Source organism: Denticeps clupeoides, chromosome 9 (genome assembly GCF_900700375.1).
Source record: "Denticeps clupeoides chromosome 9, fDenClu1.1, whole genome shotgun sequence".
NCBI lineage: Eukaryota > Metazoa > Chordata > Actinopteri > Clupeiformes > Denticipitidae > Denticeps > Denticeps clupeoides.
Window position 1 is genome coordinate 19,468,320 of NC_041715.1, and position 25,943 is coordinate 19,494,262.

Sequence of the window (25,943 nt, forward strand, 5' to 3'; positions counted from 1 at the left end):
TTTTTTGCCAGGGGTGTATGTACCGATTTATTCATACGTAAAGTAAAATGTACTTTTGACTGAATTGATGCATTTTTACCAATGCAGCTCTTTACCCTTCAATTGATTGAAGAACATAATTTTTTCAGTGTTTTGTTCTCCAGATATGGTTCTTTTTGTCATTTCTCAGCCATCTGTCCTCCTTGATTAGCATTCCATAGAATTACAATCTTTTAATCCCACATCCTTGGGGACTGCTAGCAGATCGTGAGAAGATGTACAAATCAAGGTTAATGGATTTGAATGGTTTGCTGATGGTTTAAAATTCACACAAAAAAATAATAATACAAAGATCTGTAATATCTTGTTCATGCAGTTGTACCCTTCTAACTGACTGCTAATAAGGTTTCATGTACCCTGGTATGCCATTTTCTGAAGTTTGCATATGAGCAAGTTCTTGACCATCTAAAAATGTAGTGCATTTCTTAATAAGTGCACTAATAAAGTCCAACATCTTAGAAAATTGGAAAGAAAATGAATTTATACATTATTCATCTGCTTAATGCAGTATGTGAATGTAATTTATTTTTCAAGTGGATGCATTTCTTTGGGAGCATTACTGCGTAAAACCGTCACCAAACATATGTGGGTCTCATATTGATGGTTGTTACTTGGTTAAGATACAAGTAGGAGACAGACTGCTACAGACAGTTCACAGACAGCACACTTGGCCCCGCCTACTCTACAATGTAAAAGTGGTCCAGTTGAAAATCCCATCAAAGTAGCGTGATGTCACCATGCTGTCATAAACTGAAAACACGTTTAATGGGATTTATGTGCAATGACTTTATTTATTAAGTATAAAAATTCCAGAACAATGTGATACAGTATAGTCAACATAATAAAAACAAATATGGAAACAGAAAAAAATATATGATCAGTGTTGACATGTCTGTAAGATTTCCCTAAAACACAATTAAAAAAAAGGCTGTGTGGTGTTAAAAAAAAAAAAGAGGTAGAAACAAAAGAGACATTTTCCCCCACACATAAGATACTCTCACAGCATCTTAGCCATCAAAGAAAGGGAGGAAAAAAGAATAATAATAAACCATCCGATTTGGCACAGTTCTCACAGAAACACGACATCAGCACTCTACCGCCACAGAGCAACAGTTCCCCTCCGGGCAAGGCCTGGTGTCAACCTGCACATATCAAACAGGACACGGGCTGCAGCGTGGTGGCAGCAGGGACTGTGTTTTATACAGCACAGATAGAGAGCAGAAGTGGAAGAAGGTTATGTGACGGAACAGTACACACCGCACAGGAAGTGCTACCCAGTACTTTCAGAACATTTACAGAACCCAGCAGCTCTGGAACACTGAATCACCACAGACAACAAAGTACAGGTTCCAGACAGGGACACTGAAATACATAAAACTCTCTTTTACCACGGCATGCTTTCCAAAGGTTCATACAGTTTTAATTTATTCACAAAAACACTATGAGCAGCACACCAGCGTGAAAGAAGATGTACTAGTAATATATATATATATATATATTCCACATAAGGCAGACATACTGCCATGGGTGGCTTGTGTCCTCTACAGTGTTCAGTAAAGAAAAGAACAAATGTATGAGCTCCTGACAGGCAGATGGCATCAGCTGAGGACTACAATGACTATATGAAGTGTGTGTGTGTGTGTGTGTGTGTGTGTGTGTGTATATATATATATATATATATATATATCTCCACACCATGACTCCATTGCCTTCTGGAAATCAGAGTCATGGCTGGAAGAGGCCTGTGAAGAAGCCAGGCCTGCAGGAGCACTAAACCCATGATGGATGACATGCGTCCATGTTTTTCTTTTTAGGTCAATGTTACTGTTTTAGCCATCATTTGGACCACAATGTGAAGGAAAGGAAGGAAGAAGAAAAGTAAAGCCACTGCTCATTGATCCTGCTCAGCGTCAAAGACATATAGGGCCACTCGTGCCCGTTTTTTACAGTCTTCCACCCTGTATTAAATAAAACATTATTAACAAAGAAAGAAATCCTCCAGGGACTCTTAAAATCAAGCCTTTAGCGAGGGAATATCATACGCCTGAGTTTTGTTTTTACAGTAACTGCTTTATACAGTCCATCAGTTGGAACCCTAAATTTCCACAATACAAACACCAACAATAAAAAGTACAAAACATTTAAACCTCACAGTGTATGTGAAAATGATCTGCTACTGACTCCTCAGTTGCACATTGTTCATCTGTACATTAAAAATGCACCATCTGTTTCAATAATGGCTGAAATGTTCACTTTTTAAGAGGCAGTATGACCTCATAGTGGCAAAACAGAACTGTTGCTTTCTATCAAAGCCTTAACATACACATGTAGGTACTGACTCGCAGCCCCATAATATTCCACTAATCTCTCACATGCAACCTAAGCTTCTCTTACAGGAGTAATCGTCCAGTCACTCTGTAGCCTTTTTGCGCTTCATGACTTGAACATAGCTGACCTTTTTTAGTGCAGTTTGGTCACATAAAGTGAATAAATATTTACATAAAATCACAAAAAGTAATATTTTCTCAGACTTGAACACATTTTGCGACTGGCTTGAGAATATTATGGATTTTTGTACAATGTTGGAGGGAAAGTGCGAAGTGAGTGACTAAGATCACATGAAATCCAGCTTTATCCTATAACCTCACATATGGTACATGTGACATTCAGTGTGGATGACTGGTCTTCCTCCGTAGTCCACTCAGACACTAAAACATTACATTTTTAAATAGAACACAGTGGTAATAAAAACGCTGTTGCTCCTCATCTGAATATTTGCAGTTCGACATTCTCCCGTCCCACAGAAGACTTCTCTTTGTTCAACAAAAAAAAAAAAAAATCAATCACATTGTTAGACAGAGAGGGGTCAGGGGTCACAGTGGATGTTGCTGAAGCCAGGGAGGGTGACCTTGCCCTTGGCCCTGAGCTCGCGCTGCGTGCCAGCATTAACACGCTGCACCAGCACCTTCTCGTACAGCAGCGGGTGGTAGGCGCCCAGCGTGCAGGCGGCGTCGAAGTAATGCTCGTGGTAGTGGCACAGGTCGGTCTGGCGGACTGAGGGGATGTATTCGTACACGTGCACCTCCTCACACAGCGCCATCATCAGGAGAATGCCTGCACACACACACAGAGGAGTGGGGTGGTAAAGATGGGCAGAACATTCACAGACAAGCCACTTTATTCTCATCCAATCACTGCAGATGCATTGTTGACCGAGATGATGTCAGAAGTGTCCCAAAAGAAAGACAGATGACCACTCTCTAAACACTTTGGTTTAGATGAGCATGACCTGACCACACTGTATGGAATATATGGCTGTTTTTTTTATATATGAACACTGAACAATCCCCCCCTAAAATCCAGAAGGGACTGTATAATTAAGCAAGAATAAAACTATAGGGAGAGCTAAACCATGAGATACCAGCACTGTCACGAATGTCTTGCACACTTGCCAGAGTAACAAAATACTATTAGAATCCAAAACAGAAATGTTTTTTTTTCGTATGTTGCTCTTCACCAACTCTACCCCCCTTCTCCTTTTCTAGTTCTATCGCTGCTTCCTAGCGCTGTTTGGCTGCAAGTGCAGTCTGGTGGAGAGCGGACCCTCTTCCATGCCCTCCAAGACCACCATCATGCAGCTTAACCGACGCATACACTGCACTGCCCCTGCCACCATTGCCCTGGGTGAGCAGGGCTGCAGCACCCCCGCCACCCTGAGGACCAACCCGACGTCTGTCACGTAGGAAACGTCCAGACCAGACTGAGGTTCCACACTCAAGGCCCAGCGCGCCCCCACGCCGACCTTCAGAACTGCCATATGACGCACAAGGGAGACATGAATCCCTTCTGTGTGTTTGTGTGTGCCCTCGGGACATTTCAGCCACCTGTCATTTCATTTTAGACGTTTGCTTCTGCCTTTCTGTCTTTAAAAGGTTCCATATGTGGATTTTGTGCTTTAATGTGAAGCCTTCACTGAAAGCTTCACGAGTATCTTCCAGTAAAACCAGTAGACAACACGGCGTGGTAGTTCCTGCATAGTCCCTGTTGGTAACAGCTCTGTATGGTTGTACGTCTTCTTGCATGTCTGCATGCTTGTGTTTGTGTTTGGAGTATCTAAATAATATGAAAAGAATTTATCGTTTGGGTGGAAAAATATTTACCATTACAGTACGCCAAAGCACCATTCCTATGCATCACACTACGTTAAAGATAAAAAAAAAAATAATAATAATACAATGTCTGTGTTTTCAGTCATTTATTATTTATTAGTCAATTTCGTCCGTCTCTCCTTCAAACATGCAAATAAAACTCTTTCGTTAAAGTCAGGCATGTCCCTAACAAGTTTTAACAAAATGTTATTTTATTCCATAAATACAATAAAAAACATGAGAAAAACAATATTTTTTATCAATGCATGACTTCTGTCTCACCTCTAAGAACTTCTGTCTCGCCTCTGTAGCTAATCTCTGAAGTTTCTTGGTCTGCTGCTGCTAAGTTTTTCTTGTGGTTGTCTTTTCATCTGTGAAATGGTTCGGTTTTTAGGGACTAAGCTTAATTAGTTTTGTCCAGATAACTCCAGCTAACTGCAAACAAAGTACAAGGGTTTCTGGGTGAATTTCCTGGACCCAGCTGTAACCTCGGCCTTGTGGGAGGGCTTTTGGGAGCACAATTCTGCACCCGAAGTTTCATTTATACTTCGGATTCGCATGTACCAGTTATAGTGTGAATTTATGGTAGATCTAATCTAAGAAATCTAAGATTTCTGTCTCCAAAGGAACAGGAAATATGTCACACGACCTTTTGGAGAATATTTTCAAACTACACTTGAATGCACATTATACACAGTACTCACGGTCTGTATAATGTATAGCTCGTTTATTTGAATTTTCATGTTTTATTGACGGGCCACACTGTACTGTAGCATCACAGTGCCACATGGCAGGAAGTATTCTAACCTCTGGTCAGTCATGTTGAAGGTTCTGCCAAGGTCATGGGTGTAGTTATGTACAGTTACAATAGTGTTTTCTTCTTCGCTACTGTTGCTGTTGTCTGAAAAATGCTGCTGCCCTCTAGTGGACGCATTGCTAACATTCAACAAGTGCTCAGTGAAAAACATAGGACTTTTTATCCAACACATTTTAATCTCATAGGTATCTTATGTGTCAAAAAACTATAAAATTATCTTTCAAATTGCCTTCAAAGATTTTTCTCAGTAAAAAAGTCAGTGTACTGATGGATAAATGAAGGAAACCAGCACCCATGCTGTAGAAAACCTTCTGTAACCTTTCACCAAAATCTTGTCGCATGGCGTCTCTCTGTCTGTGTCTCACCTATGAATCCGGAGGATGGTGGGTTTGGCTGGATGTTCTCCAGCGTGTTCCCCTGGACAACGTCCCACAGCTGCCAGATGAAGGCGGGGTGCAGGATGTAGAAGGGCTGCGCGGGAAAGCGTTTTCGGTGAGACACGTACGGCGTGAACAGGTTGTAGTCGGGACTATTGTACCACTGGAGAGACACAAAGATGAAGAACACAAAATTACAAAATCTGAAGAAACACCTAAAGAGTGATTCACAAATTAATAGGTAGTAATAATAATACTAATTACTATAGGACTAATTTGGGGCCCAAAAGACAAGACCAGGGATCCTACATCCTACAAAGGGACGAGCAGCTTGCCTGTCCACAGATGATTGTGTTTGCATCAGTGGAGCAGTTTGACTGTAATAAAGTATTAAAATGATCGGTGGGATATTTGCACCGCTCTTTACCAACAGATTTTTATAATCAAGTTCGATTTATTAGTTCTGAATTTACAATCATAAATTAAAAAAGATTGTTCAATGCAAAAAGTCAGACGTCTACTTAACAAAAAGGATAAAAAAATTATAATTGTGGGCTTCTTCTTTATTTCAAATTCATGCTTTTCCTCCCAAAGTGTAAATAATAAAAGAAGTTAGAATTAAAGGACATCCTCTAATCCTCCTTTTGTATACATTGCACATTTTCCATGTTTGCTGAGGCACAATGACCATTTGTGTGGCCTGATTCTAACACGTTAGTATAGAAATGCACATCGGCTTGTAACACCATGTAGACATTCACTGTTTAAAGATTTTTTAACCCCTGCAGGGGGCAGAGAACCAACCTTCTGCAGGTTGACTGCGTATGGGGCGGGGTCCCAGGCCACCAGAGTGACGTTCTGGTATAGTGAGCTGCTGTTGAACTTGTGTTTGGCACTGGCCAGGATCTGTAGAAAGGAGTGTAAACATGGTGAAAGACATTTACTAAATCAGAAAGAGGATTCAAAGCACACACACACACACACACACACACACACGCAAACACACACACACACACACACACCTGAGAGTTGATGATTCGTATCGTTGTCTTCTTCCCCACGTCTCTCTCATAGCCCTCTGTGGGAGCTGCATTAAAGCGCAAAACGGCATCATGGGCATCTGCAAAAAACAAAAAACAAAAAGACCCTGAAAGTGTTTAAGAGCTGCAGAGTGTGTGTGACAGACACACATTTCCCCGACGGATCAGCACTGCAGGGACAGTAAGAAGCATAATTGCTTTTTGCGCTGCCATTCTGTCAACAGATTATTCCAAAAGTAAATTAGGTCGGACTTTGTTGGATGAAGTGCACTAAACATCGAGACACAATGTTTGCCTCCTGATGGGTAATTACGGCAGAACGGCTCTGAAAGGGACAGCCTGGGGAAATCAGCGCTGAGTAAATTATGGGAAAGGAAATAAATTACCAGACAATAACAGCGGCAGTTAGAGATTACAGGCGGCTCCTTAACAAGCATTACTGACTGCTCATTACGCATAAACTAGAGGATTGTGAAACAAAAGCTGACAGATCTCTGGGCAAATAAAATAAAGATGATCTTTCAGGAAAAACTGGGGCCATAGGTGATGTACGACTATGAGTGATCACAGAGAGGCAGCTTGTGATAACAAATTATTCAATTATAATAATAGAAGGGACAAAAAACACAGCATCAACATAGCAGCCATGGCACACTTAATACATAAACTAATTATAATTACACTGGACTTAGGATGAAAGCATGTTCACCCTACATTAAACCAGTTTCAGTCGGTGCATCACATGCCCATGCCCACTTCAGCACAGCACAGGGTGATACAGTGAAATGTGTCCTCTCTATTTAAACATCACAACAGGCACCCGGGGAGCAGGGTGTGGGGTCAATCAAGGGGACCTCACCTTGTGACGACCTTTCCGATAAGGGTCTGATTTCTTGCCATGCTAGTCCCTCACTGCCCTCTGTTCTGTTCACTCATAACCACAGGGGTGTCACCGTACATCGAAACATACAGAATATCAGCGTACTAATTCAATTGTTGTGGTGGATATGTGTGGTAGTCACTGTGACACCAGTCAAATAAAAATACAGCATTCTGTGTTGAAGCAGACTGATGGATGGTGATGCCTTTTAATAAATGGAAATGCTGCCCTCTAGTGGCAGCATTTCCAGAAGACCCGGGTTCGAATCCCACTTACTACCACTGTGTCCCTGAGCAAGACACTTAACCCTAAATTGCTCCAGGGGGACTGTCCCTGTAATACTGATTGTAAGTCGCTCTGGATAAGGGCGTCTGATAAATGCTGATAAATGCTGCTGTAAATGTAGTGGAATATAGCTGGAATATAGCTTTAGTGCTTACGTAGGCTTCATTATTGCTACTTTATTATTGCAGAGCTCTATGTAATATAGCATACAGTCTTTTTAAATGACCCGACCAAATAACTACATTCCTTTCAAGTGTTTATACATTAAAAAGTCTGAATCTTCACTTACAATACTGAGCGTTATAAATCAAACAACACATCTGCAATTGCTGCCCTGCAGTGCATTCAACTTTAAAGTAGACCTGATTACATTGGTAACAAGGCTCTCCGAACACTATGTACAGTCCCTGACAAAATGTATAGTCCCTGACAAAAGTCTTGTCGCTTATGTATTTTGTAGAAACCCCTGCTATTAACCTGACTTTTAATTAATCAACTGGTGTTAGAAATAGCTCATATGAAAAGATAACATCCTATCAAAAGATATTTAATGCATTGAAATGAATTAGTTTCACTGAAAAAAGATTTATCATTTAATCAAGACAAAAAGGTCAAATTTTGCCAAGACAAAAGTTTTGTCGCCTATACAGAAATTGGACAAATTTACTGCAAATACAAAAATATGTCAGCAAATTCATACAATTTATTGATGAAGTCATCAGGAATAGCAAAGAAAGCAGTCTTGCATGCCTCCCAGAGTTCATCAATATCTTTGGTTTTGTCTTCCTCTTCCTCTTTCATCTTACCCCACACATGCTCAATGATGTCTGGTGACTGGGCTGGCCAATCCTGGAGCATCTTGATCTTCTTCACCTTCAGGAACTTTGATGTGGAGATGGAAGTATGTGATGGAGCACCAGAATTTGGCCTCTTTTATGGTTGTGAATATAAAAGGTAGCTAAGATTTCTTGGTATTTCAGACTATTGATGTTGCCTTCCACCCTGCAGATCTCTCGAACACCCCCATACTGGATGCAACACCAATCCATGATTTTTCCGCCACCAAACTTCACTGTTTTCTGGGTGAATCTCGGATCCATGCGGGCTCCAGTAGGTCTCCTGCACTATTTGCGGCGACTGTGGTGTAATTCAACAGAAGATTCATCTGAAAACCTTCTGACACTTTTCCAGCTGTGGGCCTTGGCAAATTCAATTGTCTTTTGTTTAGTGCTGGCTTCTGGGCACTGATTCCACCATGGAGGTCATTTCGATACAGAATCCGAAAAACTGTTCTGGTTGACACAGGGACTTCAGGTGACCAGGTCTTGTGGAGCACTGCTGCAGTGGAAAATGGGCAGGCCTTGGATTTTCAAGCCAACAAACGGTCCACTCGAGCAGTTGTCTTGCAAGGTCTGCCTGACCTGGGCTTGTCAAAAACGTCTCCAGTCTCTTCAAATGTTTTTTTTTATCCTCTGTACTTGACGCTGAGACACATTGAAGGTGTCGGCCACATCAGCAGTGGATCTGGTCTTCAGCCTCTTGATAATCAACACTTTATTCTCAGGGTGAATCTCAGGCATGTTTGCAGAGGTCTAGTTGCAGTTGATGTGAAGGTCTAGTGTACTGGGTTTTTTTTATACACACCTGACACATAATTGATCCATTATTAGTCACAGATGAAGCTCATATGACAAGGCGACAACACTTATGTCTTTGCAAAAATTAACTCAATGGGCTTTACCAGCTTTGAATATTAGAATACTTTTTGACCGTTTTGTTTTGCACCTAAACATTATTGGGAAAAAAAAACTTGATCAGAAATATATTTCAGTGGCACTTGCGGTCAATTTGTACACAAGTGACAAGACCTTTGTAATGGATTATACACAGTGGATCAAGCACTTTGAACTGGCACCATTCTTCTCGCTGCTCACAAGTCTGCCATTGTGAGTCATTTCCAGACGTGTTTGACTTATTTTTTACTGAGACTTTACTATGATTTTTACTGCAGCCCTGGTTTCAGCAATGGAGCAGCAGTGCGTCTCATTTTTACTGCCACAAGGGGGCAGCAGCAGGTAATGTTGTGAACCTAGAGTGAAACCCATAGGCTCACTGTTACAGGGTAATAACTTATAACCAGAAGCTGATTTTTTAAAACCAGTTTTGTATATATTAGGCTGTGCTGTTTTGTTACTGTCTCTGCACTAAATCTGTGCATTTCTCTCGTTTTGACTTTCCTCAAAATGGACATCATACTACAATGGCTGTTTTGAATGCTATTAGAATATAATACAATATTCCACATGTTAATGGTATTATAAAAATATAGAAATGATAATAATTACTCACTCACTTAACCACCTGACCTTACCATCCGTAACCACGTACTCCTAAACAAGGTAGAGGCAGGTAGACACACACACACCATTCACTCACACACATAACTACGGCCAATGCACCACTGACAATTGAAAGTGTCACCATTGTCACCAAGTGTCACCAAAATTATTGCCTCTGGATGGCAGGATGAAACAAGAGAACTCGGAATAAACCCGCTCCAACACAGGGAGAGCATGCATGAACTCACAACCTCATCATAATCAAATACATCTGATGTATGTATGTATGTATAAGTATAAAGAAGATAAGGACAGATGTCACATGACTGTAAAAAAAACATCAATAGGAGCCTCTTATCATTTGGTTATTTTTCACCTGGCCAGGTACCGTTCTGTCCAGGCGCAGTGTAGTTCACAAAAAAAAAAGTACACACAGCAGCTTATTGTGACGTTGCATTCCTTGGAGACACGATGCTTCTGCATCTTGATTTGCACCCGGAAAGTGATGCTCGTGTTTCCTACTGAGCTTGCAATCACACAGCAATTATCAAAAACTGCAGGGAGTTCACCCACCACCTTCCCTCTGGAGAAATCATCTACAGGCACCTGGCCGTGAAAATAAGTCAAAATATTGTGACTGTACGGGAATAATACTGCTTGTTGGCTAGAATGTGTGGCCACTGTTGTGCACTTAATAATATTGAGTACAAGGTATTGACATCAATCCTCCAATAAAGGCCTCAGAAAGAACTTAACTGCTCACTATAGTTGAATATTTCTAACTAGAAACAAAAACTACTGAAATTAAAAGGTGCCTTTTATTTCAAATAAAACAGTTCAGAGAAGACTATATATTAAAAGATAAAGCAAAAACATTGGAAAAAATCTGGAAACCATTAGTCATGGAAGGCAACTGTCATGTTGCATGGATGAAAATTTGAAAATGAAATAAATATATCATGAAGCAGGTACTAATAAACTGAATGTTTAAAAAGAAGTGCTGTATTGCAATAATCAGCCAGAACAGAATAATAATTAGTCATGTCAGAGACGACCAAGTTCCTTTTCAATTGCCTGCTTGTTACCAAGGCGGGAGGCGGGACATTAATTAATGAATGTGCTTTGCTTAAACTGAAGATGGATTCTAGTGTCTAGTGGTGGGGATGACTACTCAATAGTAGTAGTAATAATAGTAGCCTTCAATGGATCAATATTTATGGCAGTTTGCATTAAGCTTAGTGTTATTACTTTTCTTCGATAGCCCCAATTTTCTTCATTTGTCTTTCTCTATTTCAGTCCTACACAGTCTATTCAAGGCATAGTAAACTCAAAACTGAGGCAAGATAACTGCATGGTCATTTGCAAAAATAACATCACTGAGACCTAGAAAACATCACAAGATCACCATATGAGAACAGCTTCTCTGCCACTGAAAGGAAATCAAGTGCCGCTGTGCAGACTTCCCCCCGTCAATGATTCAAGTATTTGTCCTACATTATTTAAAGGCAGCAGCTATTGCATAAGGCAACAAAGCCCTTCTTCGCAAAAGAGACGTAGGAGGAAAGTGGAACGTCCCTGTAGAGTGAATGACATTCAGAAGCACATCTACATATCCAGTAAAAGTACAGTATCAGAAACAGCTCTGATATGCATATCCCAAAAAAATAAAACACTCACAAAACACTAATCAAACAGTAGATTATTCATACAGGACATTACCTCAAATTAAACCGAATTCAGACAACTTTTAACCATCGAGTCAACCATTTAATAAACTATTAGAAATATCGGTTTAAAAATATTTAACCAAACAGTCAAATGAACCTTTAAGAAACATGTGAGGTCCCATTTAAAATATGTATGTCAACCAAGGCCTTCTTAGGAGGTATTCTGAATTATTCAACCGCCACAGCACACACACTTATGCTGACCTGCCAATGAACTACTTCATCACTCCATTTGTTGGTGAGGTAATGATAACAAACATGATTCAGTTCTTTGATTTCTGCCATTGATTCACTCATTTTGTTCTTTGGATGACAGACCATGTGTTGTTTCATATTGGAACAAACAAGGAGGTCGATAACTTGCCACCATACATGATTCCTGCTAAAGGCCACAAGAAATCAGTGCAGCCTTCCATAAAGAAATGTGAAAATTGCACAATGTGGTCAATCCCATAGGACACAATAAATAAGGAATGATATCATTCATGTAGATAATTTAATTAATTAATTAAATTAATCTTTACTGAACTTACCACAAAATATATCGCAAAATGAATAAGGCAATAAATAATTTCATAGATTTACAGATGAATCCTGGTAAAGTGGGGTGTTCTTTTTACGAGAATCGTTATACCATAAATACAGTATAACAATACACTGAAATTTGTCATTAACTAGGAAACATAATATGTTAAAATTTACTATAACTATTGAATAATTTTGTCAGTCCAATAAAACAGGTCTTTTTCCAACTGGCATTAGGTGAGTGTGGCTTTTTCACTAAAGTCAAAGGCTTCCTTAAGATTTACAGAAATAAAGAGAACTAACATGAAAGAACCTCCTGGTTAGTTATCTGTATCTTGATATATTTGTGCACGTGACATTTTGACTAATTCACGGTGAGGAAGTAACATTATGAGTTTTATGCAGATTTTACAACAGCCTGGAAAGTCAGAAAAGAAACTCACCAATCTCCTTTCCCAGGCCAGAGTGGAGTATAGCCCCTGCTGAGGTCACCACAGCACAAGAGCCAAACCCGGAGCCATACAGCTGATCCAGAGGCCTCGGTGGCACCAGGCTACCCCAGCCCAGACTGGAGAAGGGCTCCTCAGACCCGTCCACCGTTCGAACCCTAACCCGCCTCTTCATATCGCACAGGACCTGCTTTGCAGTCTGACCTGGCTGTCGGCGGCCCTTGTAAACCACATGGTGCTTGCTGGAGCCCAGGTAGTCTTTCACAGCCTTCTGGAGTCGGGGGCTTAACATTCCTACCGACACCTGGCCCTTCCACAGCTGCTGCACTACAGACCTGGACCTGGAGAAGCTGAACTCCACAAGGTTGTCTGTATCTTCCCAGCTGCGCCTCCTGGTGGTCTTCCTTGGAGCTTGCTCTTCCTCCTCTGTTCCCTGTTCCCTCTGTTCATCCTTGTCCTTCGGAATCAGCTTCTCCTGGCTACGGGATACAATGTCTTGGGTCTGGTGGTGTAGAAGAACTGCCTCTTCCAGCCTGATCTCCTCCTCCTCCAGGCCTATCTTCTGTTCCTGCTCCACAGAACTGAAGGTTGTCGTGGTGGTGCTGAAGGTGGATGCGATGTTGGCAATGGCCGGTGGCGGACGCTCCCTCCGGGAGGAGCCCATGGTGGCTCGCTGGTGGTTGACGATGGAGGCAAGGTGGCGAGTCTCACCATGGGACAGTGGAACCGACGCAGAGCGGGACTGCTCCACACGGGATTCCATGAAGTAGGAGAAGAGCATCAGGAACAAAAGGGCCCAGGCCACCATCAGCCACAGGCCCAGGCGTCGCCACTGCTTCAAGCAGGACTTCATGGCCTGGTCCAGCACAGCCCAGTCCACTTCAGTCTGGCCCTGTTCCACACCACGGCCTGAAAGGTCATAAACATGGTTCCCAGTTAACACTTTAAATGCATTTTTGATGCCCATTCTCAAGGTAATTATCCAATTAATCAGTGGTATCATTGTAAAACTCAACTCAGTCCCAGCTGAACATGGCCATTAGGTGTGTGTATGGGCAAGGTTCTCACGATACATGGGTCACGATTCTCAATTATATCACAATAAATGGGATACTGTACCTATTGCGATATTCTACAGTTCTCTAAAAATGTAAAAAAGAGCTGAAATACAAGATGCTGTGATTAGACTATCATGTTTTGCAATTTCACTCCTGCGTCTACAGGAGTGGAGGTTGTAGTCACATGCTGATTCTCATCTCTGCTGAGCTCACTCAAGCAAACACTCAACAGCACCAACCGGTGGACTGAATTTGTTAAAAAAATATTGATAATTGTCATCCCTGTATTGATACAATATCACTTCGTAAAATATTGCGACATATTGCTGTATTGATACACCTCTAATGACCATTCATCAATATATCAGCTATGAGTCCAACCAAGATAAGATGTGAAAGAGGCGGTATGCCTTTAACATCTATCAGTTCCTCTGGCGCTACATACTCCTTATATTTCAAAGTTGCCCAATATAAAAGAGGGAGACCATGTGGCCTGGGTTGCGATGTATTTTGCTGCAAAACCATGATTAATATTCACTAATAAAGAATCAGAGTTTAATCAACAGTAGATTTATACAGTCGTATAGACAAAGCAGAAATACAAAATTTGCTGTTTCCGTTTTTATTATGATAATTTACATATATTCCAGAATGTTAGGAAGAGTAATCAGATGAATTGTAAAGCACTTCTTTGGCATGAAAATTAACTTAATCCCCAAAAAACATTTCCACAGCAGTTCTGCCCAGCTTTAAAAGGACCTGATGATCATTTCAGTGATACTCTCGTTAACACAAGTGAGAATGTTGAGGATCATTCTGTCATGCTGATTGAGTTAGAATAGCAGACTGGATGCTTTAAAAGGAGGGTGATGCTTGAAATCATTAACCATGGTTAACCATGGTTACCTGCAAGGAAACACGTGCAGTCGTCATTGCATTCATTGCAAACCCGGAGCCGGGCTTCACAGGCATGGATATTGCTGCTACTAAAATTGCGTCTAAATCAACCATTTATCAGATCATCAAAAGCTTCAGGGAGAGAAGATCAGGTTTTGTGAAGAAGGCTTTAGGGTGCCCAAGATAGTCCAACAAGTGCCAGGACTGTCTCCTAAAGATGATTCAGCTGCGGGATTGGGGTGCCACCAGCTTGCTCAGGAATGGCAGCAGGCAGGTTTAAGTGCATCTGCATGCACAGTTAGGAGAAGACTTTTGGAGGACGGCCTGGTGTCAGCCCCTTCTCTCCAAGAAAAACATCAAAGACAGACTGATATTCTGCAAGAAGTACAGGGATTGGACTGCTGAGGACTGGGGTGAAGACATTTTATCTGATGAATCCCCTTTTCCGACCTTAATCAATTGAGAACTTGTGGTCAATCATCAAGAGATGAGTGGAAACACAAAAACCCACCAATTCTGACCAACTCCAGGCACTGATTATGAAGGAATGGATCACCATCAGTCAGGATTTGGCCCCGAAGTTAATTGACAGCCTGCTAGGCTGAATTGCAGGGGTTGTGAAAAGGAAGGGCCAACACTTCAAATATTAACTGTTTGCATAAACTTGATGTCATTGTCAATAAAAGCCTTTGAAACTTATAAAATGCTTGTAATTATACTTCAATACACCACAGAAACGACTGACAAAAATATATAAAAACGCTGAAGCAGCAAACTTTGTGAAAAACAGTATTTGTGTCATTCTCTAAACTTTTGGCCACAACTGTAAGTTATCCACAAATCCAGAAATGTGTAGGTTATCGCCTTTAGGGATGGGAATGTCCCTGTCAGTGCAGTAACTTTGTAAATTGATGAGTTGCTGAAGAAAATGCATCATCTGCTAGGCTAATTGTGATCGTTTTTGGTTCATTCAACAGTAAGTGGCTGTCAAGAAGCAAGAATAGACTGTGTATATGTATTTTTAATAATACACTTTTGTCAAGTGAACGGTTCAAAAGGGCTGCACTTATTCTGCAAAATTTTGCTGGATGTTTAGGGCACAGCCTGCTATAATCTTTTAAAACCTGGTGAATCTTAGGACTTGGCGCATTGCTGTTATAGTGCGATCAGATAATTGCATACCACAGGAAACTAACTGATCATTCTGTGTCTGTGAATCTCTCTGAATCACTGAAGCGGAGGCAATCTTGATTATTGGCTCCACCCGCTGTACGGGGATTCGTCTGCTGCCAGCATATGAAGAGGCCTGAGAATGGAAGACAGCAGCCTAGTGCTCATAACGTGGCATGGTGTGGAGCTATGGTGTTATACAAATGCGATATTCAGTGCACAGAAAATCTAATACCGAGCAAACAAAGATTTATTCTGTGCTCAAAAAGCAGACATGTTGTCTACTATCATCCATATAAATGTGTATATTTTATTAATTTCTTCTCTTTTCACTCTCCAAGCCCTGATCTCGCCCTCGATCGCTCAGTGTCTCACTTCTGCGTTCATTCAACTTGCCCTCCGCACTCGCTCAACTCTTGTCAAAGTTCTACAAATGTGCCACAAAACCAATCACAGACCAGAAGAAGTTAAATATGATTGGCTGTTTTTGGTCCAAACACAACATACCAAAGAAGGTCGGTGTCGCTCAGACTACTACTCTCTACCACTGCTAAACATCGTTTTATTGTTTGTACTCCTGGTTGATTTTACTATTGCTATAAAGCAAGTTTGATCGCATGGTAACCAGCTAACAAAGTACTGTTAAATAATTGTAGAGTATAACATAAAAGAAATTTTTCTACACGATGAATGCATTATGTTGACAATTTCATGTCAAACTAAGATATTAATAAAACTTTCTTTATAGCAATATGCCAGCGTGTGTATTTGTATGTGCGTGGATTCCCTGCTGTCGCTGTGTTTGGCTCTGTGCCGGTGTTGTATATAGTTTGTGTGGGTTTGGTTCAGGGTCCTGTGGTGGTGTATATAGCACACATTGGTCTGGTTGTATACAGAACTTCTCACACCGTAAATAAGTACACATTTATTGTGTACGTCCACGTTCCTTCCTCCTAGATGGGAAAGTCACACTTATCACGGCAGAAAGTTGTTCCCAGACACCAGGTCCCAGGGTCCTAATCAATCGTTAATTTGAGAAAAAAAAATGTTTCAGAGCAATAGACCAGGAAAATGACTTCACCTTTTTAACACGGACATGCTCATGGGCCTTCAGACACATCAAGGTTCATACACGGTAAAAACCAAGTTGACATTAGCTGGCTGCGCTCTTTTTGCATCGCACTAAATGCTCTGATGTTCTGCATGCCCTAGACAGCCTGTAACATTATTGCTTTCCTCCCCCTCAGACCTTGACAGGTCTCCGAGGAGGACGGAGCTCTGCACTGATAATAACTATAATGAGCTATAATCGCCTGTGGCTTCTTGTTGGTCACTTAATGGTGGGTAAATTATTAAAAACAAAAAAAAAAAACAAGATGAGAAAAAATTCAGTGAAGGGAATAAGTTCCTCTTAAAACAATCAATAATGTCATTTTGTCATGACTATGAGGATGACCTAATAAAACAGCCTAACAACCTGTGTGTGTGAGAGAGAGGGAGAGCGACAGAGGGAGAGGAAACTTGCCTCAGATGCACTGCTCCTGCTATTTATTCGGATCCATTTATCATGCAGGGCACACGAAAACCTGAAAAACGTCAAAAAGAAGAAACATTAGCCAAGAGGACCACAGACAGAGCGACAAGTAAGACCATCAGCAGCCAACAAGCTGGCTATCTAGACAGAGGAATAAATACATCACCTGATTATGCACAAGACTACAGCAGCCTGCGTTTTTTCTAACCAGCTGCACAACTGAAAGAGGTTGCACAGACCGTTGCCACAGCTCACCGGGTTGCCTGAACAGGAAACCGTACTAAACCACACTTGCCATGCTTTTTTTCTATTGTCACTAGACTACATTTACAAGTTTTGTTTCAACTATCAGAAATGTTAAAATTCTCTTTATATGACTAAAATGAGAAGCATGCATACTGTTGTGTGTGTTTAATGCATTATTGTGACACAATAAAAACACACACACAACCTAATATTGGAGTTGGAGAAAAAAAAGAGCAACACAATGTGTAGTGGTAGTGCATGACAAATGACTAAAAAGTCAAAGAAATCGGAGTGATGTGAGCAGAACGCTTTGGTTAGATGAGGACTCTGAATGTACAGTACTTTCTGCAGGGAGGCCAAATGAATCAAATTCAAATTCAAATTTTATTTGTCACATACACAGTCATACACGGTATGATGTGCAGTGAAATGCTTTCTGCAACTGCTACAGACCACAGTATTGCAAATGTTGCAAGTGAACAGTGAACCAATATGCAAATATTGCAAACATAACCAAGTATTACACTTTTACGTCTTTAACATAAAATATGTGTAACTGGTAGGGTGAAGGTGTGCAAATGAGTTACAGTTTTTACAATGTTTAAAGAAAGAAGAAAGAGCCATAAAGAAAGAGCAGTAAGGACCTAAAAAGCGTCATTTTGTGCAAAGTGGTTTTGTGCAAAAGAGTCCGGAGTGATTGGAGGTAAAAGTGCTGGAGTTCTATGTACTCTTGATGTTGAGAGCTTGGACAGCCTGCGGGAAGAAGCTCCTCCTCATTCTCTCTGTGTTGGACTTCAGGGAGCGAAAGCGCTTCCCTGATCGCAGCAGAGAGAAGAGTCCATTGTTGGGGTGGGTGAGGTCCTTCACTATCTTCCTGGCCCTGGTGCAGCACCGTTTTCTGTAGATAGATTGAAGGTCAGGGAGCTTGGTACGGATGATTCGTTCGGCTGATCGAACCACCCTCTGTAGGGCTCGCCTGTCCTTCATGGTGCTGTTCCCGAACCAGGTTGAGATATTTCCCGTCAGGATGCTCTCTATGGTGCAGGAGTAGAAGTTCCTGAGCACCTTGGAGGGCAGTCTGAAGTCTCTCAGGCGTCTGAGGTGGTAGAGACGCTGCCGGGCCTTTTTCACCACGGTGTTGATGTGACAGGACCATGACAGGTCCTGCGTGATGTTAACACCGAGGTAACGGAAGCTGTCCACTCTCTCCACTGGGCTCCTGTTGATGACAGGGGTCTGGTAGGTCCTCTCCTGCTTTGTACTGAAGTCCACTATTAACTCCTTTGTCTTGCTGACGTTCAGGTGGAGATTGTTCCTCTGGCACCAGTTCAACAGATTTCCAACCTCCTCAGGTAGGCCGTCTCGTCGTTGTCAGAGATCAGGCCCACCACGACAGTGTCGTCAGCAAACTTGATGATGATGGTGGTGGAGCTAGTAGTGGCTGTACAGTCATGGGTGTACAGGGAGTACAGCAGGGGGCTCAAAACACAGCCCTGGGGGGCTCCAGTGCTGAGAGTGATGGAGGCTGAGACATGTCCACCCATCCTTACTGCCTGTGGTCTCCCAGTTAGGAAGATCCACTGACAGAGAGATGAGCTGAGTCCCAGGTGCTCCAGCTTGGTGGTGAGTGTGGACCGAGAAGTCATATGATGCACAGTTTGAGCCTCATTAAATGACAGAGGAAGAGGGCAATCTTGCGTTATAACCGAATGAAATTTGTGACCTGATGCATAGTAGGTTTGTAAAAAAAAATCTGTCCATTTATATTCTCTATCGGTACTGTCTAAGTATTTCGGTTCAGGCTTCAATTTTAATTCGGTTCGATTTTAATCATTTTAGTAGGGCTCGGGTCGGGTCAAAGCTTGCGCCTTCAATGATCGGATACCATCTACAAATTTTAAAAACTAATACATGATGCTTCATAGCTCACAAGGTGATGGGTTAATTGCAGAAGACACATTTTGTTATGTGCACCGTGTGCTGTGCTGTTTCACTTTAAGAATGTTTCTCAAAATACCAAACCTTACTCTACATGTGAAAATTTATAAACCACCAATTCGGAAAGATTATGGTAGGTAGCAAGAAAAACTGGTAGGGGAAAAACGGAACAAACTAGGCTCCTGTAGGCTGGGTTTATTTGGTGGACAATGCCCTTTCCCCAAGACATTTAAAACATTTTTTTCACAGATAAGAGCCATTATGGGAATGAAATCAAGCGATAATGCAGGTAGTCATTTCAAATAAGTTACGCTACAAAACGCTTTATTTTCCAACATCAGGATAACAGTACCGGCCAATAAAAACAGACCACTAGTCTAACAAATTCCCTAAATGCACAATTTCACTGTAATCCAACATTTCTTCTCAGACCTTTCATTTAAAAAACAAACCATGAATATCTTGTCATCATCAGAAACATTTAAGCCCTGATGCACCCTTCCACACAATGTCTGTAAGGAGATTAAGACTAATCTCATATCATGTATGAGCTCATCATTTTTGTACATGTCTGCATGCGTGTCAGAACACTGTAGGAAGAGCCCAGTGTTTTCCATGTCTGTTCTGTGCCAGCATCATTCCTGCTCCTCTACTGGCATGAATGTCCCTCAGCCTCCAAATGCTTGAAAATGTACATGTGAAATCAGCCCCTTAAACAAAATTTTATTGCCGTGCCCATCGCTACCCTGCGCTACTTTCACAGACCATGTGACCACTATACACCAACAGCCTCGGATTAAGGCAAGTGCCCACCAAATCTCTCTCGGTTGGGTGATCACCCTCCTCCTACCCCATCTGTTCACGTCTCCTGTCCCAAACAGGTCCACCATCCCAACATCTCCAGTCCTCCCATCCTTCGCATCAGTCCGAAATTGCTTAAACAAGACAGACACTTCAAATGTATTTAAATGTAATATGACACTCAGCACACCATACAGCCCCGAAATGTGCAGGGAGTAAAATTACACACTAAAACTAAAAAGTTCCCATAACCTTTCCCAGCAAAAATAGCCTTTTAGACCAGGAAGTCCTTACAGGAAACCTCTAATTCATCAGCACCTCAAAAACATGTCAGTGCTATTGTCCTCCTGATGATTCAGCACACAGCAACTGCTGAATCAGGAGTCTGTTCTATTTGTCAGAAAATCAGAACACACACACACACACACACACACACAGAACCATATCTACATAAAATCTCCAATTCTTGACAGTAAAGCTGTTTGTGACATACAGGATGTGATTTGTGGTGATGCAAGAGACACGTGTCCATCTCGCATCATCTGAACACTGTGAATAGAACAGAGTAATTATGACTGCTGCTCTCAGTAAAATGATTTTGCAGCCACTTCCGTGACTTTGTAATTACTATTATGCCACAGGCTCCAATCTTGCATTAATTTGGGTATCAGCCCACGTTCAACCACACACGCGGTTATTATTAGCAGCCACCTGGACACAGCTAGGCCATCGACCACACGGCACCAGCGTACACGTCCCCACCCAACACCGGCTCTGGCTATAATTACTGTAGGACACGTCTCATCTAATTCCCAACAAGCCCGGGCCTGACACATTATCTCCTCTACCAGGAGTATGCATGCTCTCAAACACACACACACACACACACACACACACACAGGGGGGAAGACAGCTAGAATTATTTTGAACACCAAATGAATACACTGGGCGCTTTTCCAAAAATCCCTTTTTCGAACTGTGCCAACAAACGACAGGGAAAACGAAATAATGTCAGATGCGAGGGCCGACTATCCCTCCCCAAAAATGATGGTGCTAATGGCGCCCATTTGACAACACATGAAAGGACTCGAGGACGGCGAAAACGGCGTCCTGCAAGCTAAAATGCCCCGCCTGACCTTCATGGCGCATCCTTCTCCAGTACATTAGCCTGAGGGCCCATCTAGATGACATCCTTTCACTTCAACTGACAAGAGGATGAATCGCTCAAAAAGGATCAGGCTGCCAGCGTGGCAAGGTCTTTCCTGAGGAGGTTTCCTGATGCAGCCAAAAGGAGGTACTGCTTTTATTAGCTGGTGCAGTGTGAACACACTGAAACACACTTTATATGGTTCATCAGCAAAACGTATGCCCAATTATTAATAATACATTTGCAGAAAACTTCAAAAGGAGGAAACAAAGCAGCATATTTTTCACAACTCAACTTTATATTCTCGCACTTGCCAGCATGCTTCTTATTTAAGAACCATCCGAAGAGATTGCTGTGAAAAGAATGAAACTAAACGCAGCAGATCCTTTACAGCGCTGTCAGAACAGGAACTGGGTGCCTGAAGATCAAACCAAGCAGGATGGGGGCTGCTGTAACGGTGGTTGTATGGCAATATTCAATATACTTTTTTTGTAAACAGATTGAAGCCATCTCGCAATAGGTTTTATTACAGCTCTCTTATGTGCAAGGAGAGTGAATTTCTAATCAGACGGTGTCTCCTGTAGTTGCTGTTTTAGTCATTTGTCAAATACTGCTCACGAAGCAGAGGAGGAGAGAAGATACTGAACAGGTGAGATGTTTGAGGTTTATTACCTTCACACCAGACTCTCTCAACCATTCTACACTCGCAGCTTCAGGGTAAAGCCACCGTCTTCTTCAGAACTAGACAGACCAACGTGCGAAGGGTATGAGTGTTTCATGTGCATCATGACCGCTATGTAGTGCGCTATAGCGAATGAAATGAACTGCGTTTCCTCCTCCCTTCCATGCTCATGTGATACCACTCATTCACAGGGTCATCAGCACATTTATTTTAGCTAAAAAACAACAGCACATGGACCCACGGCATTAAAAAAACCAGAGCGGGAACGGAGGCCTGGTCTGCCCGGCCATATGCTGAAGCCAGCAGCTAATAGGACTTAAGCTAATTATATCAGCGGGCTTAACATGCGCTGATAGCGCTGGCTCAAAGTGGGGCTGCTCCACGGGAATTTTATCCGGACGAGAGCAAGCAGATAAGGTGCCGTGTAAATCTTGAAACGATTACTGCACCGGATATTTTCCGTCACGTTCTTTCCACCTACAAAAGTAGGAAAAACGCAGGGGGGCTAACGGCACAGCAGTTAGCATAACATAACATACGGAAACGTAACAGGCGCCATTCTGAACTTTACATCCAATTTTTCATTCAAAATACAGAAAAAAAAAAAGAGTCTGCTTTTGACGTGCCCTTTTCTGCGCGTATACAGCAGAGACGCTTTGTTGTTCTAGCCAGTGGCAACGTGACAAAATCTGCTATTAACAAAACCTCCATCAGCTTTAAAAGTAACATCTTGATTTTCAAGGTTTGTCCATTGTTAGTGGATTACTGTATGGGTTATGACTTGCTCCTGTTTATATTATTTTTGAGTATTTCCATGCTACTGAGTTGAGATACGTTCACCCTGCAGATGCTTTTATACAAACTGGCTTACTTTCAGTCCGTTCTTACAGAGACGACCTCCTTGTGTAAAAACCAGGTTTTAGTTTGTTGCTGAGGGACATAATGTATGAAGTGTAGGCAACTAAGACCACTGTCCCCAGCAATAATGACCTTGGTGGCACTTGCCTTTAGCACTGTCCACTCGAAAGCATGGTTTCTGTCATTTTAACGTCTCAATGTGAAGCCAGCATGTCATTCGCAAAGAAGGGACAATCTAAGACAGCACCAAATGACCTAGCTCAACCAAAATGCGCTTTACAACTGTGTACTTACAGCTCCATCAGCCCCTCCTCCTCTGTGTTCCTAAATGAAACCTCTGTTCTCCACCGAGGACTTTCAAAGGCTCACATCTTTCAGCTACACCCAGATTGGTTTTCTTTCACTGGCCTTTGAAGACGTCTGCCTCATAAATCTGTATTCCTGACTACCAAGTCCCCTCGTCAACACCGCTCGCAGCCCGTCAACCACCATCTGAAATTACAGCCCAAAACCCGACACCCTCCGCCCTCAGCAGACCCCTTCAACATCGGCACATTACAATCCGAAAGCAGTCAGGATCACCGGGCAACACGAACAGACACGTTCCTGCAGGCGAGCTGGCCACCCGCCCGCAGTGGCAGAAACAAGAAACGGCCTGGACACCAGCCCCCAAGTCCTAATAATACCAGAGCCAAGGAGCGAAATCTACACAGCGGCAAAGAGGGCGTGGAAGAGGGCGGAGGTGTTCGGCTGGTAGGCTTCAATCTACGCACCCGGACATTCTCCTGATTTACATGATCACAGTGCTGCCACAAGCAGGTCTACTGCTTCAGATGACATTGGAACTAACGTCTCCACAGCCAGGGTGGCAGGAAACATTTTTGGATTAATTACCGCATTAAAAACTAGAACTAATTAGGTGATGGTTAATAAACGTGAAATTGTCCCAGCCGACAGGGTGCATAGAGGGACGCACTCGCACGACATGGAACAAACACTTGATTGTGGCCTTGCTAGCTAATTTTGTTGTCCAGGCAACTGCACAATGACAAAAAAAAGTCTTGAAATAGGGGCTTTAATACAGAATACACAAACACACACCAATACAGGACAACAATCCACGACCCAACGAAGATATGTACAGGGCTGGGAATAAAACTCATGTCGGGCCATCATGTCGGGAATACCTCCCCAACCCACCGGTTCCAGGTATCCGCCCGACACCACATAACGGCAAAATCTCTTTAACCAGTCCGGGTGTTTTAAATCTGCACATTTAAACCTAAAGACCAAACGCGAGCGGCTCTTGAACATCAGACATAATCCTACCAAAGCGGCCATCTTTAAGCGCATTGGTGCGGCACGATGAGATGTCAGGTGGCGGGAGAATTCAGGGCTTTTCATTTACTCGGCTTATACAGAGTGACAGGATTCAGACACAACTAGGTTACTCCATGAGTCACACTCCCGTCCCATCCTCACGGCCTCATGTGACAGACTTCAGGCAGTGTGTGTGTGTGTGCGCGAGTGTCCTTGGCATTCCCTTCTCACTCCCGGTGTGTCAGCCTTCACCACTGAGGGCTTTCCTTTACTTAAAAAAACACAGAAAAGGAAAAGCAGCCGAGTTCTGACACATGGTTGTGTTGAGGTCATGAAGGTATATTTTCACCCTATAAACACACACCTCTCCAAGATACATTTACGGCATTTAGCAGACGCCCTTATCCAGAGCGACTTACAATCAGTAGTTACAGGGACAGTCCCCCCCTGGAGACACTCAGGTTAAGCGTCTTGCTCGGGGACACAATGGTAGTAAGTGGGATTTGAACCTGGGTCTTTTGGTTCATAGGCGAGTGTGTTACCCACTAGGCTACTACCACCCTCTACCACACCTCTCTCCATTGAGAGCTGATTGATCTGGCAATTGTCTGGTCAAGTTCAATGGAGTTCATTTTTCCCGGTGAAGAAGTTTGGTCAATCACAGCATCTTAAGACCCAGAAAATTAAATGTTTTTTTGTTTGTAGCATCCTGTAAATTGTCTTCACTGAATGGTAGCGTGTAATAAATACTTGTCCTTCATTACCAGGACGATTGGGGCAGTGGTGGCCTAGCGGGTAAGGAAGCGGACCTGAGGGTTGCCAGTTCGAATCCCCAAGCCGCCACGGTGAGGTCCCCTTGATCAAGGTACCATCCCCAGGCGCCTTTCAGGGCCGCCCACTGCTCACCAAGGGTGATGGTTAAATACAGAGGACACATTACAATGTCAATCACTTCACTTACGGCCATTTAGTTTCATGCAGGTATATATGTTGCCCCAGACAACTCCCCAGACAAAAAAAAAAAAGAAAATCGAAATAAAAAAAATACTGTCAACCGTCATGATGGACATGACTGATCAATATATTACATATCAAGATATTTTTGTCATATTGTCACTGTCCTACTGTTCAACACCAAATGACAGGTTTGGCATCCATGCCAGACATTTTCCTGTGGCGGGACAAATCACAACTTCTTCCCGGCTTTGTCTGTCCTCTGGCGGATTGATGGAGGGCTGAAGCAGCACCAAGCACGGACAGCACCGTCACGACGCGGGTTTCTGCTCCGGTTCCGGCTGTTGTTTTACACGCACGCTGCGCCCACACGACACGACCCGCAACCGACGATCCCGGACCGCCACCAGAGACAAAGAGCCGGAGGAGCGCGACAAGCCGCGGCGCGACAAAGCGGCGATAAGAGGTCTTACCCGTGAAACGCCGCCGCCGCTCGCCCTTTGTTCACCGCGTCCGCGGGCTGCACGCGAGCGCCATGCCTCCGCGCGGGATCGGGATCGAGGTGGGGACCGAGACCGTCACGTTGTCGCTCGCCGCGTCTCGCCGGGAGGCGGGAGGCTCGGGTGGCTCCGCCCCCTCCACCAGCGCCCGCCCTGATGTAGAACCCTTCTCCACGCGTCCCACCGGGATCCCGTGAGCCCATTCACCGTTC

At 42.8% G+C, this 25,943-nt stretch overlaps 2 protein-coding genes across 5 annotated transcripts in view; one reads left to right on the forward strand and one right to left on the reverse strand.

Moving 5' to 3' along the window:
• The window catches only part of tmtops2b (teleost multiple tissue opsin 2b), a 22,454-nt gene extending 18,031 nt beyond the window's left edge, over nt 1-4,423 (forward strand). For both annotated transcript variants that reach the window (XM_028990849.1, XM_028990850.1), the window contains one exon: nt 3,585-4,423. In XM_028990849.1, coding sequence (XP_028846682.1) covers nt 3,585-3,782 — 198 coding nt within the window. In that variant the 3' untranslated portion in view covers nt 3,783-4,423. The remainder of the gene's footprint in view (nt 1-3,584) is intronic.
• st6gal2a (ST6 beta-galactosamide alpha-2,6-sialyltranferase 2a) lies at nt 806-25,943 on the reverse strand. 3 transcript variants are annotated; one of them, XM_028990845.1, is made up of 7 exons: nt 25,705-25,943; nt 17,277-17,337; nt 12,621-13,535; nt 6,404-6,501; nt 6,186-6,287; nt 5,370-5,544; nt 806-3,153 (listed from the first exon to the last, which is right to left on the reverse strand). In XM_028990845.1, exons 3-7 carry the CDS (start codon nt 13,477-13,479, stop codon nt 2,906-2,908), a joined length of 1,482 nt encoding a protein of 493 aa, XP_028846678.1. In that variant the 5' UTR covers nt 13,480-13,535; nt 17,277-17,337; nt 25,705-25,943; the 3' UTR covers nt 806-2,905. The 3 variants fall into 3 exon arrangements, with proteins under 3 accessions (XP_028846678.1, XP_028846681.1, XP_028846679.1); XM_028990848.1 differs by lacking the exon at nt 25,705-25,943 and adding an exon at nt 23,252-23,603; XM_028990846.1 differs by lacking the exon at nt 25,705-25,943 and adding an exon at nt 17,452-17,511.